At 43.4% G+C, this 21,273-nt stretch overlaps 2 protein-coding genes across 4 annotated transcripts; one reads left to right on the top strand and one right to left on the bottom strand.

Moving 5' to 3' along the window:
- Positions 1–192: 192 nt before the first annotated feature.
- Positions 193–13,511, bottom strand: rpgrb (retinitis pigmentosa GTPase regulator b). The gene is made up of 14 exons (XM_026363917.1): positions 13,412–13,511; positions 12,790–12,915; positions 12,309–12,401; positions 11,870–11,932; positions 11,626–11,784; positions 6,559–6,708; positions 6,224–6,382; positions 5,977–6,132; positions 5,746–5,870; positions 5,070–5,261; positions 4,686–4,872; positions 4,209–4,303; positions 4,036–4,095; positions 193–3,710 (listed from the first exon to the last, which is right to left on the bottom strand). The coding sequence occupies exons 1-14, from the start codon at positions 13,440–13,442 to the stop codon at positions 1,437–1,439; spliced, it is 3,870 nt and encodes a 1,289-aa protein (XP_026219702.1). The 5' UTR covers positions 13,443–13,511; the 3' UTR covers positions 193–1,436.
- A 279-nt stretch (positions 13,512–13,790) lies between these two features.
- On the top strand, positions 13,791–21,130 carry LOC113164689. Of its 3 annotated transcripts, XR_003299027.1 has the most exons (3): positions 13,791–13,965; positions 14,395–20,583; positions 21,013–21,130. XR_003299027.1 is itself a non-coding variant. In XM_026364091.1 (2 exons), exon 2 carries the CDS (start codon positions 14,642–14,644, stop codon positions 20,333–20,335), a length of 5,694 nt encoding a protein of 1,897 aa, XP_026219876.1. In that variant the 5' UTR covers positions 13,791–13,965; positions 14,395–14,641; the 3' UTR covers positions 20,336–20,631. The 3 variants fall into 3 exon arrangements, 1 of the variants encoding a protein (XP_026219876.1); XM_026364091.1 differs by lacking the exon at positions 21,013–21,130 and having other exon boundaries at positions 14,395–20,631; XR_003299028.1 differs by lacking the exon at positions 13,791–13,965 and having other exon boundaries at positions 14,041–20,583.
- The last annotated feature ends 143 nt before the right edge of the window (positions 21,131–21,273 follow it).

Genomic DNA, 21,273 nt, shown 5'->3' with positions numbered 1-21,273 from the left:
ATCTCTGTGAACTTACAGGACTCTGCCCGTCTTCTGCTGATTTCTCTGTTGAGTCGTCTGGTATCTCCTCAGCTGATGTATCGTTCTTTTCCTCCTCTTCCTCCTCCTCTTCATCATCAATGTTGTTGTCCTCCTCTTCATCCTCTTCTTCTTCCTCCTCCTCATCTTTGCTCCATCTCTGAGCAAAACAAGAGAATTAAGACATGAAACGCACTTCACCGTAAGCAGAGGAAGAATTTTTCTACATTAAAGTCTCAAAGACTAAAACAATCACCGAGAGATCGAACTGTGTGTTGAGTTCAAGTTATTAGGGAAAAGGAAATCAGGAAATTAGGGCAGACGAGGAAATGACAAACGATACAAAACCCTATAAAAATCAGGAGAACAGGGAAAAAACTGGTCAGGAAAATCAGGATTAAATGTTTCCTACCTTGATTCTTAACTAAAGAGCAGATTATTTGCTGACAAGCAGCACTGAGCTCCTCCAGACTACAGCAAGAGGCAACGTGAGAGGATGAACGTTGGGGTAATAAACAGAAAAGACGACGATGTGACTGGAAAAAGAAAAGAAGCTCCACCCACCAGCTCCAAACTGAATCTGTACCCGATAATAATAAAAGTCAAGATATAAAGGAAGGAGTGAAAAGAAGAAGAAGAAGAAGAAGAAGTGTTGAGAAAGGAGAAAATTAGACACATGAAGCCTGTGAAGACACAAACACTATGTGAATGTTACTGAAATGAATTTATTACAAAAACAAAACAGTTTGAGACAAAAGCAAAAATCTCAGAAAAAGAAAGTGAAAATGTGAATAAGTGGATTAAAAGATAAAAATGTACATCAACAGATCAAAGCAGCTCCGTCTACTGGCTGATCACAGCCTGATTGGTTTGTAGAGTTTCAGTACTGGACTGACTGAATACTGACCACTGGGTTTACCTGCTTTCTTTTCACTGTGAAATCAAAATGTGAACGTGGTAAACGTGTAAACGATGATTCAACTAAACCCAAAGACCAGAAGTAAACACAGCGAGTGAACCCACTATCTAACTGACACAAGAGCCAGATGTGAATGTAAAGTAATGGACAGAACAAATAAACTGAAGCATGAAATGATAAAGACAGATGTAAAAATGACTCAGGCACAGTTTGTTCCTGCAGCAGTAGGAAGCTGGACGTGGTTCTTTGTGTACGAGGCTGATGAGCTGGAGATTTTCTTTGCAGACGACATGACTTAATTTTTCACAGAAGACTGAAATGGAATCTCCTCACTTACAGGTTGATTTAACTCAATGATGAAACTATGAATCTATTAATTGACAAGTTAATAGACAATATAACCTCTTAACAACTTGTTGTGTTTCCAGCCTCTGAAATGTGGGGGTGTGATCGTAAACGTCCCTCCAGGCTCCTGTGACTGATCTGTTCATTCCCATTATTATTTCAGGTTCAGGTACTGAGGTAGAACATCATCCCAAAACTCCTCGGATTCACCGGCTGCCTGACCTTTGACCCCCCGCCTCTTACTTTTTGTCACTTCAGCAGAGTTTTTGTTTTTAACTTCTTCTTCCTCCTCCTCTTCCTCTACATCATCTTCATCTTCACTTGTTTGTTCTTCCTCTTCTTCACTCTCCTCTTCATCAGTTTCTTCCTCCTCCTCCTCCTCCTGGCTTTCATTTTCACTGTCCTCCTCCACCTCTCCTTCTTCATCTTCTTCACTCTCCTCCTCCTCCTTCTCCTCTTCTTCATCTTCTTCACTCTCCTCTTCTTCATCTTCTTCACTCTCCTCCTCCTCCTCCTCTTCATCTTCTTCACTCTCCTCATTTTCACTCTTGTCCTCTTCCTCTCCTTCATTACCTTCTTCAACCTCCTCCTCCTCCTCTCTTTCTTCTTCATCTTCTTCAACCTCCTCCTCCTCTCTTTCTTCTTCTTCTTCACTCTCCTCCTCCTCTCCTTCATCTTCTTCACTCTCCTCCTCCTCTCCTTCATCTTCTTCACCCTTCTTCTCTTCCTCTCCTTCGTTACCTTCTTCAACCTCCTCCTCCTCTCTTTCTTCTTCTTCTTCACTCTCCTCCTCTCCTTCATCTTCTTCACTCTCCTCCTCCTCTCCATCTTCTTCACCCTTCTTCTCTTCCTCTCCTTCGTTACCTTCTTCAACCTCCTCCTCCTCTCTTTCTTCTTCTTCTTCTTCTTCACTTTTGTAGTTTTCCTCCTCCTCCTGGTTACTCTCCTCCTCTTCATCCTCAACACTACTCTCTTCTTTCTCCTCTTCATCTTCTTCTGTCTCTTCCTCTGCATCACTCTCGTCAGTCTTGGAGGTGATCTCACTTCCACCCTCCTCTTCCTCAGCCTCACTTTCCAGTTCTTCCTCTTCTTCCCCACTTTCCTCCTCCTCATTTTCAGACTCTTCTCCTCTGCTGTTGCCATCTGTTTCACAACTCAACCCTCCCTTGCGTTCCTCTTTCTCTCCACTCTCATCTTCACTTTCACTTTCTACCATCCCACTTGTTTCCTCCTCTTCCTCCTTGTCAGCAGTGTTCTCGTCTTCCTCCTCCTTCCTGCTTTCATCCTCATCAGTTTCTTGCTCTCCATCATCTTCCACTGTTACCTTCATGGTACTGTGACTGGTATTGTGACTGTCCTCCTCATCCCCACTTACTCCTGCACTTGTTCTCTGCCCTTCCTTGTCATCATCTTCCTCCTCCTCTTTGAGTGTCACAGAGTTTGCCTGCTCCTTACTTTCATCCTTACTCTTGTCCTGACTTGTTTCCTTCTCATCCTGACTCGTCCTCACGTCAGGACTCTCAGGAGCAGGTATGACGTTAATGCTAACTGCAGATTTGTTGCTAAGCTCACCATTGTGACATTCAGATTCTTCACTTGCTGATTTCATCACGTTGTCCTTAGAGATACCACGACTGCTCTCAGAGGGCGACTGTGAGCTTCTGGACACCACCTCATGTATTAAGACTGATCCAGCTGCAAGGGATGCAGCTCCATCATGCACATTAAACTGTTTCTGAGCTTGTTTTGCAGGTGTGGACTCTTTCTTGGGCTGAACCTCTTTTTTGTTTTTCTCATTCTTTGACGTTTTTGACAAATCTGTATTCTCTTTAGATTCAGAGTTTCCTTTTACCACAGAGCTACCTGTGCTCTCTCCATTCAAGGAATCAGTTAGGTTGAAGTCAGGCAAGTAGGTGTTTTGGAATTTACCTGGAGAGCTAACTCCTGTGTTTCGACTTTGCACAATGACTGATCTGCTTTTAACCTTCACAGGTTTAGCTTGCAGTCGCTTTACTTTTACAGCGGAAGATTCAGAACCACCACTTAAAACTGTCTTTTTTATTTCTGGATCTTCTTCTGTCAGCTTCCTGCCATTCAGCTGGCTTTTCCCCTGAACAGGTCTGGGATGCTGCTTGGATGCTCCCTTGCTAATGGCCTCCGCACTCTGAGGTTTGTTTCTAATGGGTTTCCTCTGGAGCTCCTCCACAGCCATGATCAGATTCTCTTTGTTCTGGCTTCTTGTTTTCTGTCCCTGTGAGTTCAGGGAAGCCAGCGATCGAGCACTGTGGCTCCTCAGGAGCTCGGTGGGCAACGCCCTTCGAGGAGAGACAGCTTCGATCTTATGAGGTGGAGAAGCCGAGGAGAAACTGCTCTCCTTTGTTTGTCTCTCTTTCTGTCCTTTAACAGCCTTACCGTGCTTACCCTTCCTCTATCCCCGGCACGAGAAAGCAAAAAGGGGATGAAAAAGAAGCATGCGTTAGGTGAAGAGACATGCAGACAACTCAAGAGACAGAAAATCATATACTGTATTTATGAGGGAATAATGGAAAAAAAAGAAAGGCCGGAGCCTCCTGGGTCACATCTAAGTTAGTATACTGTAGATGTTGACTGAGAATACTGCACTTCACAAAGATTGAGATAAGTTTGTGTTCACTTATAAACAGAGTTTGTGGATAAAGTGAATTTTTTTCCTCGCGATTATCAGTATCAACACATTAAATCCAGTGTAGTTTGGGTTCTGCTGAGAGATTTACCTTCTGAACTGGAGACAGTGTGAGTGTTTTCTCACTGGGGTCCATCGTCATCACATGCGTCTATAAGGATGAGAAGCAATTATAGAATTAAACAATCAACCCGAGTCTGCTCTAATATTGCTCTCATGCTGTAGTCCACATGCAGGTCAGATAAAGAGTTGCTGAGTTCTCACCATGTTAAGGAAGTCGGTGGTTTCTCCCAGGCCTTTAACGCTGTCAGTGTCAGTCAGGCTCTCCATAACGCTGTCTGTCTCAGCCCCTGTCTGCTCTGACCAGACAGAAAACAAGACGCCATGTGAGTCCAGGCAGGTCATGTAAATCAGATTAGTTCTGATCCAGTGTGGTTTTATGCAGCACATCAGACAAACAGAATAACAATCATAATACATAGAAACGCTTTGACTCTCAGACTGAAGCTGAATTGCACTGACAGGTGTAATTTCAATACATTTAGAATGATGATAAAAACTCTCAGCTGCACAAACATAACATAATCAGTTCTGCTGAAACAGTTAATGAGCAAAAACTGAGAGCCAAAAGTCGTCCTGTACAGGTCCCACTGGATTATAGCTGGAAACTAAACTGTTGATCTTGGCCTAAAAGGAGAAGCAGTAAAAGAGAGAAGGAGGAGGTGAAGGTGAGCTCGGTACCCTTGTGGTTTGACCCTGTGCTCCACTGTTGGTGAGTGCTACTGAGCACCTTTCTGTGGGTTAGCTCGGGTGGAGGCAGTCTGGGGGGGACAGTCTGGCTGGAGACCGGCAGCGGTGGGTGGAGGTACCCAGGTGTCATGGCGGGAAGTGTGCTGAACATGGCGCCAAACTGGTCTGGAGATCGCTCCTGTGGGGACAAATGCTGCTGCGTTATCTAATACATGTCCAGACCTTTCAGAATAGCAGCCTGTTGTTTTCATATTACCTTAAATGTAAGTGTGTTTATAACTGTATAACAGAGTCATGTACAGTACTGGCACAGTTTTATGAATGAACTCGTTGTGCCAGCTCAAGCTTTGACTGTGTTCGGATCTTGCCACCCACCCTCTCTCTCCTGCGGACCCGGGCAGAGAGACTCCTCTGCAGGGTGGAGGAGTCGGCTGTGTTCCCCAGCAGCTCCACATACGGCTTCTCCAGGTAATCTTCCGTCACGTCGTCCACTTCCAGAGTCAAATCACCGCGGCTTATGTTCCTCGGCCAGGCCAACACCACCATGTGACAGCCGCCGCACGAAGCCTGGACACAGTGAAAGAAAACATACGACACCACTTATAGAATTAGTAACTTTTATGTCTGTGTGCTATTAAAACAGCTACAGCACACTACTCACAGTTTCTGAAAACATTAAAAAAGATTTAAATCAATGTAGCCCATGCAAAAATATATTAATCACTAAAATGATTAAAAAGAAATATGTAGACGTCAAAGAATTTTTTTTTTTTAATCACATTATACCTCAGCATTATGTTTTTATTGTATGTGAACTTCAACTCACTAACAAATGTGTAAACATCTATTTTAAAATAAATGTTAAGAAAAATAAATTGAAATTAAAACGCAGGTATGTGTAAAAAATTAAAATATCTCAAAAACCTTTTAATAGTTAATTTAAATAAAAAAACAAGTTCTCGTCTGTGGTCTGTATCATATCACACATATTTCTTTTCTTCTCATTACAGAAATCAACACGTTAATAATCCTGCGTGTGTCAAACACCTACCGCCTGAACGTTGTACTTCAGGAAACGTGAACACAGAGTTGGTTTAAACTGGTTGGTGAAGTTTTCTTCTCCCAGACCCAGTTTCCCATGCCGGCCGTCTCCAAACGTGTAGAGCAAACCACCATCTAAAATCAGCACAGCGCAGATTTCATCAAACTGCTAAAGACTTAGAAACAGAAATGGAGGTGGTGAAATAGAGTAGAAACTGTATTTATCTATTAATATAATAACCAGTGATGACGGCGGTGTGATTCTCTCCACAGGACACCTGACGGACTCGTCCCTTCTTGAAGTGTTCGACCATCCGCGGCAGCCGAGACTCAAAAATAAACGTCCCGTGACCGAGCTGTCCGAACTGCCCCAGGCCGAATGTGTAAATACTATCACCTAGAAGAGAGGAGACATCAACAAAACCTTCATTACTGCATCTGATCCCTGAGCTGCAGATTCATTAAGTGTTCTGTTTCCACCTGTTTACCTGTTAGCGCCACCGTGTGTCCGCCCCCACAGGCCACCTGTGTCACCGGCTCTTTGATGCCCTTCACCAGCTGAGGGACTCTGTGTCCCGGCAGCTGGTCGGTGCCCAGACCCAGCTTCCCGCTGTCACGCTCACCAAACGTGTACAGAGCTCCGTCAACTGAGACACACAGAAAAACACTTGAAACTGCAGCTACACACCTGCTCTCTTCTCCTTTTCTCTGTGTGGTTTAACGTTCTCTCTGCTCCCAGGTTTGATGACATTTTGGCTTTTATCTCCTTGTTTGAATTGTAAAAGTGTGTTTTTTCAGGTTGGTGGCTGAATCACATTGTTACCTGTCACTAAGGCAGAGTGGTAATATCCACAGGACACCCAGCTGATTGGACGCCCAACAGTGACTTCCTGTGGCGAGCAGGCGTGACTCTCTTTCCCCAAACCGATCTGACCCTCAGCGTTGTCGCCCCACATGAACAGTTTACCGCTCTCTGTGGATAAGAACGTCACTCAGCAATAATATCTGTCATCACTCGGTCTATGTTTGACTGGCTTGATCTGGCTGACTGTCTTAAACACGTGTTCACCACTCAAGGTCCAAACAAACCAGTTTGACAACAGGTTGGAAAGGTTGATCACTTGACGCGCAGCAGCACAAAAAGCATTTACCCCAATGAATAATCCTCAGAGACAGAGAAGTTACAAAACTGTGAACACATTTTTATGAGCATCATAAACTCTGCAACATTTTAATTTGCAGGGTATTTCTTGCACATCACATGTTGATGATGTCGTCCGCCTTTTCAACAATAATTGTGCCTCTGTGCTAGAGGCTGCTGCTCCCTTAAAAACTGCAAATGTGTCTCGTAAAGACACCAACAAACAGCCTTGGATAGATGTCAGCATTCGTAGTTGTAAAGCTGAGTGTAGGAAAGCTGAGCGGAGATGGAAGAAAACCGGACTTCAAGTGCATTATGAAGCTATGAAAGAAGCATTACTCCACTACAATACGATGGTAAAGAATGCCAGATCTAAATACTTCTCAGACCTGATCACTGCTCACTGCCATAATCCTAAATTTTTATTTCATACTGTTGACAAGTTAGTAAACCCAACCCCTCCTAGCATCCCAGCTGAAAGTGATGTAGAGTGTGAGAAGTTCTTAACCTATTTTAATGATAAAATAGAATCAATCAGAGCTTCTGTCATCCCCAACTCCTCACCAGTCATAGTTTCACACCCTTTTAGAGAATGCACTTTAAGCCAGTTTCCTCCCATGACCTTATTTGAGCTACTACAAACTGTCTCTAAAATGAAACCATCTTCCAGCCCAGTTGACGTCATCCCAACTAAGTTCTTAATCTCGATCATTGATTCGCTTGCTCCCTCTCTCCTGATTATTTTCAATACTTCTCTGTCCACTGGGATTGTGCCAGATTATTTTAAAATTGCATGTGTGCAACCTCTTTTGAAAAAACCTGGTCTAGATCCCTCATCCCCCGAAAACTACAGACCAATCTCCAAACTACCCTTCATATCAAAGATTTTAGAAAAGTACGTGTCTAAACACTTATTTCTAGCTGCAGACAACTATAACATCTTTGACGAATTGCAATCTGGTTTTCGCAAACACCACAGCACAGAGACCGCCCTACTGAAGGTAACCAATGACATTCTGTTGGTTCTGATGCTGGTTTGTGCTCTATTCTTGTCCTCCTTGATCTTAGTGCTGCTTTTGATACAGTAGACCACCAAATTTTGTTAGACCGGCTAAAGCACTGGGCTGGAATAGAAGGCACTGCACTGGACTGGTTCTCCTCATACCTGTCCAACAGATCGTTTTGTGTTACAGTTAATAACTACAAGTCATCTTTTTCTCCTGTAAAGTACGGAGTCCCACAAGGTTCAGTGCTGGGGCCAATCTTGTTCTCTTTGTATATGCTCCCTTTGGGACATATTATTTGCAAACATGGTGTTTCTTTTCATTGCTATGCTGATGACACTCAGCTGTACTGTCCCTTTAAGATATCAGACCACGGGGGACTGAGTTCCTTACATGAGTGTATAAATGAGATAAAAAACTGGATGGCTCAAAATTTCCTGCAGCTGAATTCTGACAAAACAGAAATAGTTGTCATCAGTCCACAACGTGTAGCCAAACATATTCTGCCCTGCACAGATTCTCTCTTAGATAATTCTGAGCCCACTGCAAAAAGTCTTGGTGTTTGGTTTGATAGTAAACTTAACTTCGAGCATCATGTCACAAAGCTTGTTCAGGCATGTTTTTATCATCTTAGAAATTTCTCCAAAATACGTTCAATTCTTTCTTTTCATGACACTGAAGTAATCTTACACGCATTTATTTCCTCACGCCTTGATTATTACAACAGTCTGTTCACCTGTCTCAGCCAGAAATCTATTAATCGGCTCCAGATTGTTCAGAATTCAGCTGCAAGACTCTTAACTAGAAAAAGAAAATACGATCACATCACTCCTGTCTTAGCTTCTTTACACTGGCTGCCAGTATGTTTTAGGATTGATTTTAAGATTTTATTAATAACTTTTAAAGCTCTGCATGGCCTTTCCCCCAGCTATTTATCCCAGCTTTTAAAGCCTTATGAGCCTGCACGTAGCCTGAGATCCTCTGATAGAAATCTTCTGTATGTCCCTGATGTCAGAATGACTACTAGAGGTGACAGAGCCTTTTCAGTTAGAGCCCCTAAACTCTGGAACAGCTTACCCGAGGATATAAGATCAGCTGACTCAGTAACATCTTTTAAAACTCTCCTTAAAACATACCTCTACCGGCGAGCCTTTTGCGATCTTCTGTAAGCTAAAACAAATCAGTCCTTGGGAGGACTCTCCATTAGATTACAATGTCTTTACGTTGGAACTGGTCTTCCCAAGGACCGACGTGGTAGTTATTTGTATTATTGTTTTGTTTGTATAACTGTTTCCTGCTCCCCAACCGGTCGAGGCAGATGGACGTTTAACTTGAGCCTGGTTCTGCTGGAGGTTTCTTCCCCTAGGGGGAGTTTTTCCTCTCCACTGTTTGCCTAGTGCTTGCTCAAGTTGATCTTGTTGGGCTACATGTGTTTCTTGTCTGTCTTGTGAAGCACTTTGTAACATATGTTTAGAAAAGTGCTCTATAAATAAATTTATTATTATTATTATTATTAATTATCAGAATCTGATCCATTTGTTTTGGTGCCATTTGTTCAGACTGGAGAGCAGTTTTGTTTTATAAGAACAACCCTAGGTTTCTTTTCAGCACTGTAGCCAGGCTGACAAAGAGTCATAGCTCTGTTGACCCTAGTATTCCCTCAACTCTCAGCAGCAATGATTTTATGAATTTCTTTACAAATAAAATCATAACTATTAGAGAAAAAATTGATCAGATCCTCCCTGCATATAGCATGGACTGTACAACAACTCTAGATTCATCTGCAAGACCACGCTCGTACTTAGACTGCTTCCTCCCCGTAGATCATTCTGAATTAATTTCAGTAATTAATTCCTCTAAACCATCAACATGTCTCTTAGATCCCATCCCGACTAGACTCCTCAAGGATGTCTTACCTTTGATCAGCACGGCCATATTAGATCAGATCAATCTATCTTTACAAATAGGCTACGTACCACAGGCTTTTAAGGTTGCTGTAGTCAAGCCCCTACTCAAAAAACCTACTCTGGACTCAGGGGTCTTAGTGAATTATAGACCAATATCCAATCTGCCCTTTATCTCTAAAATCCTTGAAAAGATAGTTTCTAAACAATTATATGACCACCTGCTCAGCAATAAGGAATCATCTGAGGAATATTGTTAAAATTGGGAGCATACTGTCCCAAAGTGATGCTGAAAAACTAGTCCATGCATTTGTTACTTCCAGACTGGACTATTGTAATTCATTATTAATAGGATGTCCCAATAACTCATTAAAGAGCCTCCAGTTAATCCAAAATGCTGCAGCCAGAGTTCTGACTGGAATTAGCAAGAGAGATCATATTTCTCCAACGTTAGCTTGTCTTCTTTGGCTCCCTGTAAAATCCAGAATTGAATTTAAAATTCTTCTCCTCACTTATAAATCCCTTAATAATCAGGCTCCATCTTATCTTAAAAACCTCATAGTTCCATATCTTCCAAGCAGAACTCTACGTTCTCAGACTGCAGGTTTACTTGTGGTTCCTAGAGTTTCCAAATGTAGAATGGGAGGCAGAGCCTTTAGCTATCAAGCCCCTCTCCTGTGGAACCAGCTCCCAGTTCAGGTTCTGGAGGCAGACACCCTCTCCACATTTAAGACTAGACTTAAAACTTTCCTTTTTATAAAGCTTATAGTTAGAGATGGATCAGGTGACTCTGAACCATCTCTTAGTTCTGCTGATATAGCTTAGTCTGCTGGGGAACTACTGATAAACTGAGCTCCCCTCCTCTCTCCTTTCTCCTCTATCCATTCTAATTCTACCATTTCATGTCATTAACCTTGTGTCTTCTCCTGTAGTTGTGTTTCCTCCTCTCTGTCTCCATCTCTCTGTACTTTTCTGCAGGTATCCTCGGCCTGGAGCTGTACATCTCCAGAATCCAGTTGACCTGCCCAATGTTCTTGCTGCTTGTTGTTGTCTTATTGCCTGCTGTTCTTTTCTCTCTTCTCTTTCCACTCACCCCAACCGGTCGAGGCAGATGGCCGCCCACTATGAGCCTGGTTCTGCTGGAGGTTTCTTCCTCTAAAGGGAGTTTTTCCTCTCCACTGTTGCCTAAAGCTTGCTCAAATGGGATTGTTGGGTTTTCTATATAATTTTTTGTATAAATATTTTCTGTAAGGTCTTAAACCTTAAACTGTGCCTTGAGATAACTTCTGTTGTAAATTGGTGCTACACAAATAAAACTGAATTGAATTGAATTGAATTTTATTCTATCAACTGACAGGTTGATGTGAGTGGGGAGGCGACTGGAGAAGGATGGCAGTGAGCATGCTCTATAGGCACAAAAACATGGAGGCACTTGAAAGATCTGACTTGTTTTTACGCTGGAAACTAGGAGAATAAAGATTTTTTTGGATAATGCTCCTGAAAGCAACTGAAGCTCTGAAAGTCTGAATCACTGTGAATTGAAGGGCTGGAGAAAGCTGCCAACTGTCAATCAACGAACCTTCTATAAGCCCTACAATCTTATTATTTGAGCAATAACTTCGAAACTACCAGTACATTTATTAGAGAGCCTGTAATTAATAGACTGAAATCATCATGTCTCCTGGAAAAACATTAGTGGCTTAGCATTTGTAGAGCAAAACCAGGATTTTTAGATTCAGCTTCCAGCTATGGGAGCTGCTGCCTCATTGAGACTGAACAATAACAGAGCTAAAACATGGCAGCAAACACAAAGCAAATGAAATTTAAAAAACAAGAATCACCCGTGAGAGCAGCAGAGGTGTTTGAACTGGCAGCCAGCATTCTGATTGGTCCGTGAGAGTCGAAGAAATCAACTTTCTGAAACGTCGTCCTCTCCTCACAGTCACCAAGTCCCAGCTGACCCTCACTGTTCCCACCTGAGGCGTAAACCTTTCCCTGAGCTGCACAGAAACGATGCACAACATGGACAGTAAAGTTAGTGAAGCGGATGGGATTAAAAGTAGCTGAAAGGTAATCGACACTGACCTGTGTAGATAAGAGTGTGGTTTCTTCCACAGGCCACCAGCTGAACCTTCTGCGACTTCAGAGCTGAAAAAACATGAAGGAGTAAGTAAGTAACTCCACATATATGTAAACCACATTAGTATCACATCAGGTGTGGTAGTATCACACAAGGACAATTAACTTTACAGTTAAAGTTTTTACAGTGCATCCAGAAAGTACTTCCACATTTTATGTTCATCCTCATCCCCATATGGATTGAATTCATTATTTTCCTTAAAATTCTACAAAAAATACACCATAACGTCAAAGTATAAAAAATAAATATTCACAACCTTAGTTTTGTGTCCAGGGTGAAGGAGGTGACTTCGAAGAGGCTGAAGCAGCTGTGAGTGGCAGCACTCACACACAGTACTCACTTTTTTATAAACTAACAAAAACAGAGAGCTATTTAAAGACCAACCTTTGACACAAGTAGGCTTGTTCACGGTCACTTTGGACCCCAGCCCCAGTTGGCCCCAGTTGTTGCTGCCAAACATGAAGAGTTTCCCATTTTCTGTAGAGACAAAGATGACAAAGCTTCACTGATGTGGATCAAAGTGATGAGTGACATTTGTACAAGGCTGAATATTATACTAGATTATCATTATTAGCACAATGTGAGGTTCTTTTGTTTCCTTGATGGTTGTATGTGTTTTATTTTGTCTTTTTGACTGTCTCTGATTATTTTTTTTTAATTATCTCTTTTCATTGTATATATGGCACAGACTGGTTGGCACCTTAATCTCGTTGTACGATGTTGCAATGACAATAAAGTTTATCTTTATTAGGCATTAGCATTTTCCTTATTAATTTGAATCGTACACTGAACTCTTTCGGTTACAAAACAAATATTGTAATATATTTCTTCCAGCATTCAGTTAAACCTTTAAAGTGCCTCTTACGTGTTATCAGGGCTGTGTGTTCGTCTCCACAAGCTATTTTGAGGGGAGTGTCGTTTTTAAGCCAGAATTTACTCGGGATGTTGTCGTCAAACTTGCTTTTTCCAAAAGTAAAAACTGCCCCAGATTCTGAAACAAAAGAAAACAACTGAAGATGTTGAAGAGGAAAAGTTTCTCTGTGATCTTCTTTTCTGCTCCTGTACGTTGTGGCAGCAGTACCACTGCCAGTGAAGCTTGTTGTGTAACTGATCTGTCAGCATTCACATTTTTATATCAAACAAAACAAGCACCTGTACACTTTGCTTTGAGAAGATTGTCGTAAAGTTTGACATTTTTTTACACAAAATGCTGAACTAATGTATGTCCATTCTCTATCATTTGCAGTTTTTTATCAAAAACTAGGAAATAAAAATATAAATAGCAACACCAAACTACATCATTAAATAAACCACATAAAGGACTGAGAGATTTAACGTGGATAAAGTGGTTTATTTTCCGTTAGCCTGTCAGCTAAAGCAGTAGTTAAAATGAACTAGCTAGATGGCTAATTAGCTGATATTCTAAACTTGAAACGGGTAATAATAAGTGTGAAGTGTGGAATAATGAGATAACCGTGGTTATCGACCTGGTATCTCGTCCTCGGCTTCTCCTGCCATCTCTGCGGGACTTTAATCCGCTTTGCTCGGTGTCGTGTGCGTGTTGGTTCGCCTGTTGTTCGCGAGTTCGACAACCCGGAAGTAAACAAATCGTCTCCTAGGTTACGACGCTGAAGCCTTAAAGGGACAGGACGTTATTGTTTGACTTCTTTGTGGTACTTGTACTTTACTTGAATATTTCCATTTTATAGTATATGCGATACTGCATTACATGTACAGTATTGTATATTGTGAATAAAATGCCTGAACTGTAGCACAGCTCATCATACTACATAGTAGTTTGATAAGTTGTGAAGTATTAGTGTTTTACAGTTTTGGTGTTAGTACATTTATTATTGCTCCTGTTAAAAAGGCCAATGCCACTTGGACTATTCCGCTCCCCCTCTGGGAATGGTATGTTCCGATCGGACCAGCTCCGTGCATGAGGAGGTCACGGAGCGAGGACTGTTTCGCTGAGTTCCAGCAAGTTAATTAAGTTTATTGCAACTGTTAATGTTTATGCAGTGTGTGCGTCCATTGAACTGTAAGTCCATTATTATAGCTTTTTATGTATATTTATATTTCTGTTACGGACATTATGGTTTTTCATAGTTAGCTCGCCGTTTCGGCTACATGTGACCAATTAAGGATAATTGATAGCCTGCACATTTCGAGACTGTATTTTGCAGCGCTTTAATTAGATACATATTGTGTATTTATGGTTGAGTTGTCTAATGCTAAGTACCATTTCTTAATAATATGATTGATTTACTGGTTTAGCAGACATGTATTTGCTTTAGGTAGGAAAGTGCAGTAGAGGGAATTGTTGTGAAGTAAGAGCTCCATCTTTGGCAGCGATATGCGTAACATGTGAACGGTAAACCAGTCATGCTTAATGTTATGGGAAAACGTATTGATAATTAGGTATAATTGTTCTATTTAGTATTGATTTTGTATTTTGTATTTCTTTCAGAAACCACACACACACACACACAGCACGCATATAAAAGCACAAATGTGAATATGATTGGAATAAGGAATGCCGGAATAAAGCTTTCCTAAAGGAAACGAGGAACTCCAAGTTTTTTTGAGTGATCTAACAGTCACTTCAGTGGTGGGCAGTAAAGTATCCGAACCCAAGTACAAGGGAGAAGCCAGTGTCAGCCAACTCCATTTTTTCATGGTCCTTCGAGCCGGATGTTTGTTCACCACTGATAAGGATGTCCAAGTTATTGGAAGAACAGCATAGTGTGCGTGTCAGGAGGCAGTCATACCTTCCCGCACACTTTGAAGATTATGAGCTCTCTGGATTTCATCAGAGGAGCCATCGTTCACAGGCGCATCCTGCTACTGTTCACCAGAATGAAGAGGATACTGTGGAACATGAGGGTGCAGTGGGTGGTGAACGTTCAGTATCACCCATCAGTCAGGACAATTGTCTCTCATCACAGTGGGTCATTAAGGAACAGTGGCCACTCAAGGGAGAGTTTGAGAACAGCGACAAGCGTGAAGAACATGTGGAGAAAGGCGCTCTGCTTAAAGAATTGAAGGAGCTAAGACAGCAGAATGATAGACTACGCTATCAGAATGAGCACAGTCAATTAAAGTTGGAGAAACTCACCCATCAGAGTTCCATGGACACTCACCAGCTTCGTAAACAGGTAGAGCATCTGGGAGTTCTGGTCCAGCAATTGCAAGTGAGTAGTCCACCTGTACAGCCCACATCAGCCATGACAGAGCTGCAGTTATCAGTTAAGCCAAAGCACTCTTCTCCACTAAAGGATCCTAGTCTCTCACATAGCAGTCATGCAGGTCACCAAACAACGAGGGAATCGTCTGAGACATCCCATCATAGCTCATCAGAGAGTGATCCTGATGAATACCATTACAGGTCAGGTTCACACAGACATTCTCCCAGGGCACATGAGTATGATGCATTCAAGAGACAGGAGAAACATACTAGACACTGTCACTCTCGTCACCAAACACCAAGCCCCATAGGTGGACGTGAGCAGTTCTATAGGGGCCCAGCGCCCACAATCCCAGCCATGATTCACCCAAATCCTCGAGAGTTCAATCGCCTAAAGATTGCTTTAGACAACCTCCTCCCTCATGATGCATCAGAGATGTTCAAATATCAAATACTTGTTGATCATCTGAAGTCAGAAGAGGCTCTACTGATTGCTGACTCATACAGCAACTCTAGGTTTCCCTTCACTGACACTATGGCAGCTCTTAACCAACAATATGGACAGCCCCACCAGTTAGCTTTACAGCGGATAGCAGAACTCATGGATGGGCCCAATGTTGTAAGTGGTGACACCAAAGCTTTCAGGATGTTTGCACTTCGTGTGCGGTCTTTGGTCAGCATGCTAGAGCAACTTGGAGGAAAGGGCAAAATAGAATTAGAGTGTGGCTCACATGTTTCCCGTCTGTTAGGAAAGCTCCCTCATGATCTGCGCTCTAGTTTCCGCCGTTTCATTCATCCTCTCAGGGTTCCCATACCCACACTTCTTGACCTTGCTGACTGGCTGGAGTATGAGCTGCAAGTGCAAGAAGATAATCTCAGGTTCATCGTCAGTTCGAAGAGGGATAAGGAAATAAAGCCCAAAAAACCAATCAGAACCTTCAGCACAAGGGGGCCCTCTGCAGTGTTAATGAGCACAACAGCCCAGAAGGAGTTGGCTCCACCTCTAACATCAGAAGAGACTGGTAAGAGATACTGCCCTTTTTGTGACAATAATAAGCACTCACTGAATAACTGTGCTAATTTCAAGATGCTTAGCACCACACAGAAGCATATTTGGACTAAAACTAACAATCGCTGTTGGCGTTGTGGCCGAGGTCATCGTGCAGCTGAATGTAACTTGAAGATGAGGTGCAAGACATGTAGTAGCCGTCACCTCCTTGCACTGCATGACATTAATCACAGGGCTGGTAATGCTACAGACCAAGTAACAACAAAGCCAGAGCACAATGAAGTCCATTCAAACTGCACTACGGAGGAGGTGTTGTATATTGACAGACCACTAGAGCAGAGAAAGGTGCTGCTAAAAGTCAGCAAAGTGGTGTTGAGAAATGGAGATCGAACTATGGATGGATACGCTATTCTGGATGATGGGTCTGAACGAACCATCCTTCTCCACCCTGCAGCTGAGCAACTAGGCCTGAAAGGGGAACCGGAGGATTTGCCCCTGCGAACTGTCAGACAAGAGCTGCAGATGCTACACGGTGCCATGGTTTCTTTCACTATTTCACCAGCAGCTGAACCTAACCGTGTGTTTAATATCAATCGAGCATTTACTGCAAAACGCCTAGGATTAGCAGAACACACACATCCAGTGGAGGCTCTACAGAAGAAGTATTGGCACCTGAGAGATCTACCTCTGCAATCCTTGCACTGTGTCCGTCCTGTGTTGCTGATTGGATCAGATCATCCTCATCTGATTACCCCGATTGAACCAGTACGCCTGGGACCTCCTGGAGGCCCCGCAGCAGTGAAGACTCGCCTTGGCTGGACTCTCCAAGGCCCAGCACAAGGACTAAGATACCGCCTATCAGAGCAGCAGTGTCTTTTCACCTCCACTCTGTCACCTTCAGCAGACATATACAACCATGTTGAGAAGCTGTGGCAAATGGACATTCTGCCCTGGCGGAGTGAAAAAGCCTGCACCCGATCACGCCAGGACAAAGAGGCCCTAGCCCTCCTGGAACAGAGAACAGTGAGGAAAGAGATAGAAGGCACTCAGAGATATGCTACACCGCTCTTACGTGTACAGCAGATGCCCCAACTCAAAGCTCCAAAGGATGCAGTTCTTCCCCAGCTGAGAGCTACAGAGAAGAGGTGGGTAAAGGACCCAGAGAAAGCAGCAGCTTACCGAGTAGAAATACAAAAGCTGATCAACGCTGGCTATGTCCAGAAGTTGGAACCTGGTGACGAGGACACGCCCACCAGTTGGTATATTCCTCATCATATGGTGACACACAATGGAAAGAACAGAGTGGTTTTTAATTGTTCATTTGAGTTTCGAGGTGAGAATCTTAACAAGCTCCTGCTGCCTGGACCAATCCTAGGCCCCTCCCTGCTCGCTGTACTGCTGAGATTCCGGGAGCATGCTGTGGCTGTCAGCAGCGACATTCGCAGTATGTTTCACCAAGTTAGACTTCTTCCAGAGGACCAGCCTCTCCTCAGATTCTTGTGGAGAGATGGGAAACGAGAGGAACCACCCAGCATATATGAATGGCGAGTGCTTCCCTTTGGCACCACATGTTCTCCCTGCTGTGCCATATTCGCCCTCCAGAAACACATTATCGAGCACAGCCGTGAGGGTGAGGACATCAGACAAGCAGTACTACAGTCATTCTATGTTGACAATTGTTTGCGTAGTCTAACATCAGAGAATGAGGCCAGAGTGCTTGTGGACAAATTGCAGGACATATTAGGCAGTGGTGGGTTTGAGCTGAGACAGTGGGCAAGTAACAAAATCTCTGTCATCTCCCACCTTCCACCTGAGATCAGATCAGACAGTGCAGAGCTTGTGATTAACAAAGGTCAAGAAGATGCCTCTGAACCAGCTCTTGGGCTGCGCTGGCATTGTTCCTCAGATACTCTGACCTATAACCACCACTCAGTCACACACTCAACTGTAACCCTCCGCACCATATATCAGGTGCTTGCCAGTCAGTACGACCCCTTAGGGTTCATTGTACCTTATACCACACGAGCTAAAGTGATAGTGCAGAGATTGTGGGATAAGAAAAGGGACTGGGATGACCCCTCCCTCCCAGAGGGTCTTCTTCACATGTGGCAAGAGTGGGAGAGTGAGCTTTCCTCCCTGAAGAACATTGTCTTGCCAAGATGCTACACCAGTGAGGAAATGGACTCTGACACTAACCACAGAGAAATACACATCTTCTGTGATGCTTCAGAGCGGGCATATGGCTCAGTGGCATATATTCGTACAAAGAACACAGAAGGCAAAGTCGAAACCGCCTTTCTCACCGCCAGATCTCGTGTGGCACCTAAACGGCAACAGTCCATTCCACGCCTTGAATTGTGTGCAGCACTAACAGGGGCACAGCTGGCAAATGTGCTAAAGAAAGAACTTACACTCCTCATTCACCAGATAATACTATGGACAGACTCAACCACTGTGCTCACATGGCTGTCCTCAGAATCCTGTAGGTTCAAAGTGTTTGTAGGAACTCGTGTGGCAGAGATTCAGGATTTGACTGACAGAGAAGCATGGAGGTATGTAGATTCAGCAAACAACCCTGCAGATGATATTACCAGAGGTAAGCACCTTCAGGAGTTGACAGCAGACAGCCGCTGGTTTCAAGGTCCTGCTTTCTTGAAACACAGCTCCGATAAGTGGCCACAACTGCATCAGATACCATCTATCTCTGCAGATTGTGAGGAGGTAAAAAAGACTGCCTTTTGTGGGCTCATAGCAGCTCTCCCAGCTGTTCCAGACATTGAGCAATTAGAGACTTGGCCTCAGGTTGTTGCAGCCATTGCCCAGTGCCTACACGGGGCGGCTAACACGCCACCTACTGCAGACAATTATCGAGAAGCAGAAAATAGCTTACTTCAGCGAGTACAGCAGGAATGTTTTCCTGATGACTATCAGAGGTTGATGATGGGGAAGTCCATCTCAAGCAGCAGTCGCATCATCACTCTAGCCCCAGAGTTTGATAACGTGGCACATCTCATTCGAGTCGGTGGCCGACTCCGCCATACTACTGCCATTGAGGAGGAGACCCTCCCCCCAATCATTCTTGATCCAAAACATAAGATCACACAACTCCTTATCCAGCACTGTGATGACCAACTTCACCATCCAGGATGTGAACGTGTATTCGCTGAGCTGAGGAGGAAGTATTGGATTCTAAGGGGAAGAGAGGCTGTCAGACGACATCAGCATCATTGCACTGAGTGCAGGAAGTGGCGTGGAAACCCAAAACAGCCTCGAATGGCAGATCTTCCACCAGCGAGGCTACGCCTCCACAAACCAGCATTTTATTCAACAGGTGTTGATTGTTTTGGTCCATACCATATAAAGATTGGACGAAGAACCGAGAAAAGGTGGGGGATCATCTTCAAGTGTATGACAACCAGGGCTGTTCACTTGGATCTCCTCCCCAGTATTGATGCAGATTCATTCCTTATGTCTCTGAGACGGTTTGTGGCCCGCCGTGGCAAACCTTTTGAGCTACTGTCTGACCAAGGCACAAATTTCAGAGGTGGAGAGCGAGAACTGCAGGAAGCATTCTCTTCACTACATCCAGATCTTCAAGTTCAGCTGGCCTCTCAACAGATCAAATTCACTTTCAACCCACCAAGCGCTCCCCATTTTGGTGGATGTTGGGAGAGGGAGATAAGGTCCCTCAAACAAGCACTTCAAGTCACCATTGGCACACAGTCAGTCACTGAAGAGGTCCTTCAGACTGTGCTTGTGGAAATTGAGGGTATCCTTAATTCTAAACCATTGGGCTACACCTCATCCGATGTGGCAGACCCTGATCCTATTACACCTAACATCCTTCTTATGGGGCGGCTGGATGCATCATTACCTCAGGTGGTATATCCAGAGTCGGAGATCCTCAGCAGACGGCGGTGGCGTCACAGCCAACTATTGGCAGATCAGTTCTGGAGGAGCTTCATCCGATTCTACTTACCTGGTCTCCAGACACGCCAGAAGTGGTGTTCAGAATCTGCAAATCTCCAAGCTGGGGACGTAGTAATGATAATCGATCCACAGCTGCCTCGGGCTTCATGGCCCATTGGACAAATTATTCAGACATTTCCTGCATCTGATGGCAGAGTGAGGACTGTGGAAGGGAAAGTAGGAGATCGCTCTTACACCCGACCAGTATCCAGAATTATCAGTCTTCCAAAACTGCCAGACTGTTAAATGTCCCAGTAGTGGCAATAGGTTTTCTTGTTGTTGTGCAGATTTCTTAAAGAAATCTGGGGGCGGCTGTTAAAAAGGCCAATGCCACTTGGACTATTCCGCTCCCCCTCTGGGAATGGTATGTTCCGATCGGACCAGCTCCGTGCATGAGGAGGTCACGGAGCGAGGACTGTTTCGCTGAGTTCCAGCAAGTTAATTAAGTTTATTGCAACTGTTAATGTTTATGCAGTGTGTGCGTCCATTGAACTGTAAGTCCATTATTATAGCTTTTTATGTATATTTATATTTCTGTTACGGACATTATGGTTTTTCATAGTTAGCTCGCCGTTTCGGCTACATGTGACCAATTAAGGATAATTGATAGCCTGCACATTTCGAGACTGTATTTTGCAGCGCTTTAATTAGATACATATTGTGTATTTATGGTTGAGTTGTCTAATGCTAAGTACCATTTCTTAATAATATGATTGATTTACTGGTTTAGCAGACATGTATTTGCTTTAGGTAGGAAAGTGCAGTAGAGGGAATTGTTGTGAAGTAAGAGCTCCATCTTTGGCAGCGATATGCGTAACATGTGAACGGTAAACCAGTCATGCTTAATGTTATGGGAAAACGTATTGATAATTAGGTATAATTGTTCTATTTAGTATTGATTTTGTATTTTGTATTTCTTTCAGAAACCACACACACACACACACAGCACGCATATAAAAGCACAAATGTGAATATGATTGGAATAAGGAATGCCGGAATAAAGCTTTCCTAAAGGAAACGAGGAACTCCAAGTTTTTTTGAGTGATCTAACAGTCACTTCAGTAGTGGGCAGTAAAGTATCCGAACCCAAGTACAAGGGAGAAGCCAGTGTCAGCCAACTCCATTTTTTCAGCTCCACATCAGTATACCTGTATAAATCATTGTTAAACCATTATTATTATATA

Source organism: Anabas testudineus, chromosome 2 (assembly GCF_900324465.2).
Source record: "Anabas testudineus chromosome 2, fAnaTes1.2, whole genome shotgun sequence".
Lineage (NCBI taxonomy): Eukaryota > Metazoa > Chordata > Actinopteri > Anabantiformes > Anabantidae > Anabas > Anabas testudineus.
Note: the sequence above shows the minus strand (reverse complement) of the source record. Positions and strands in the feature narration are given on the sequence as shown.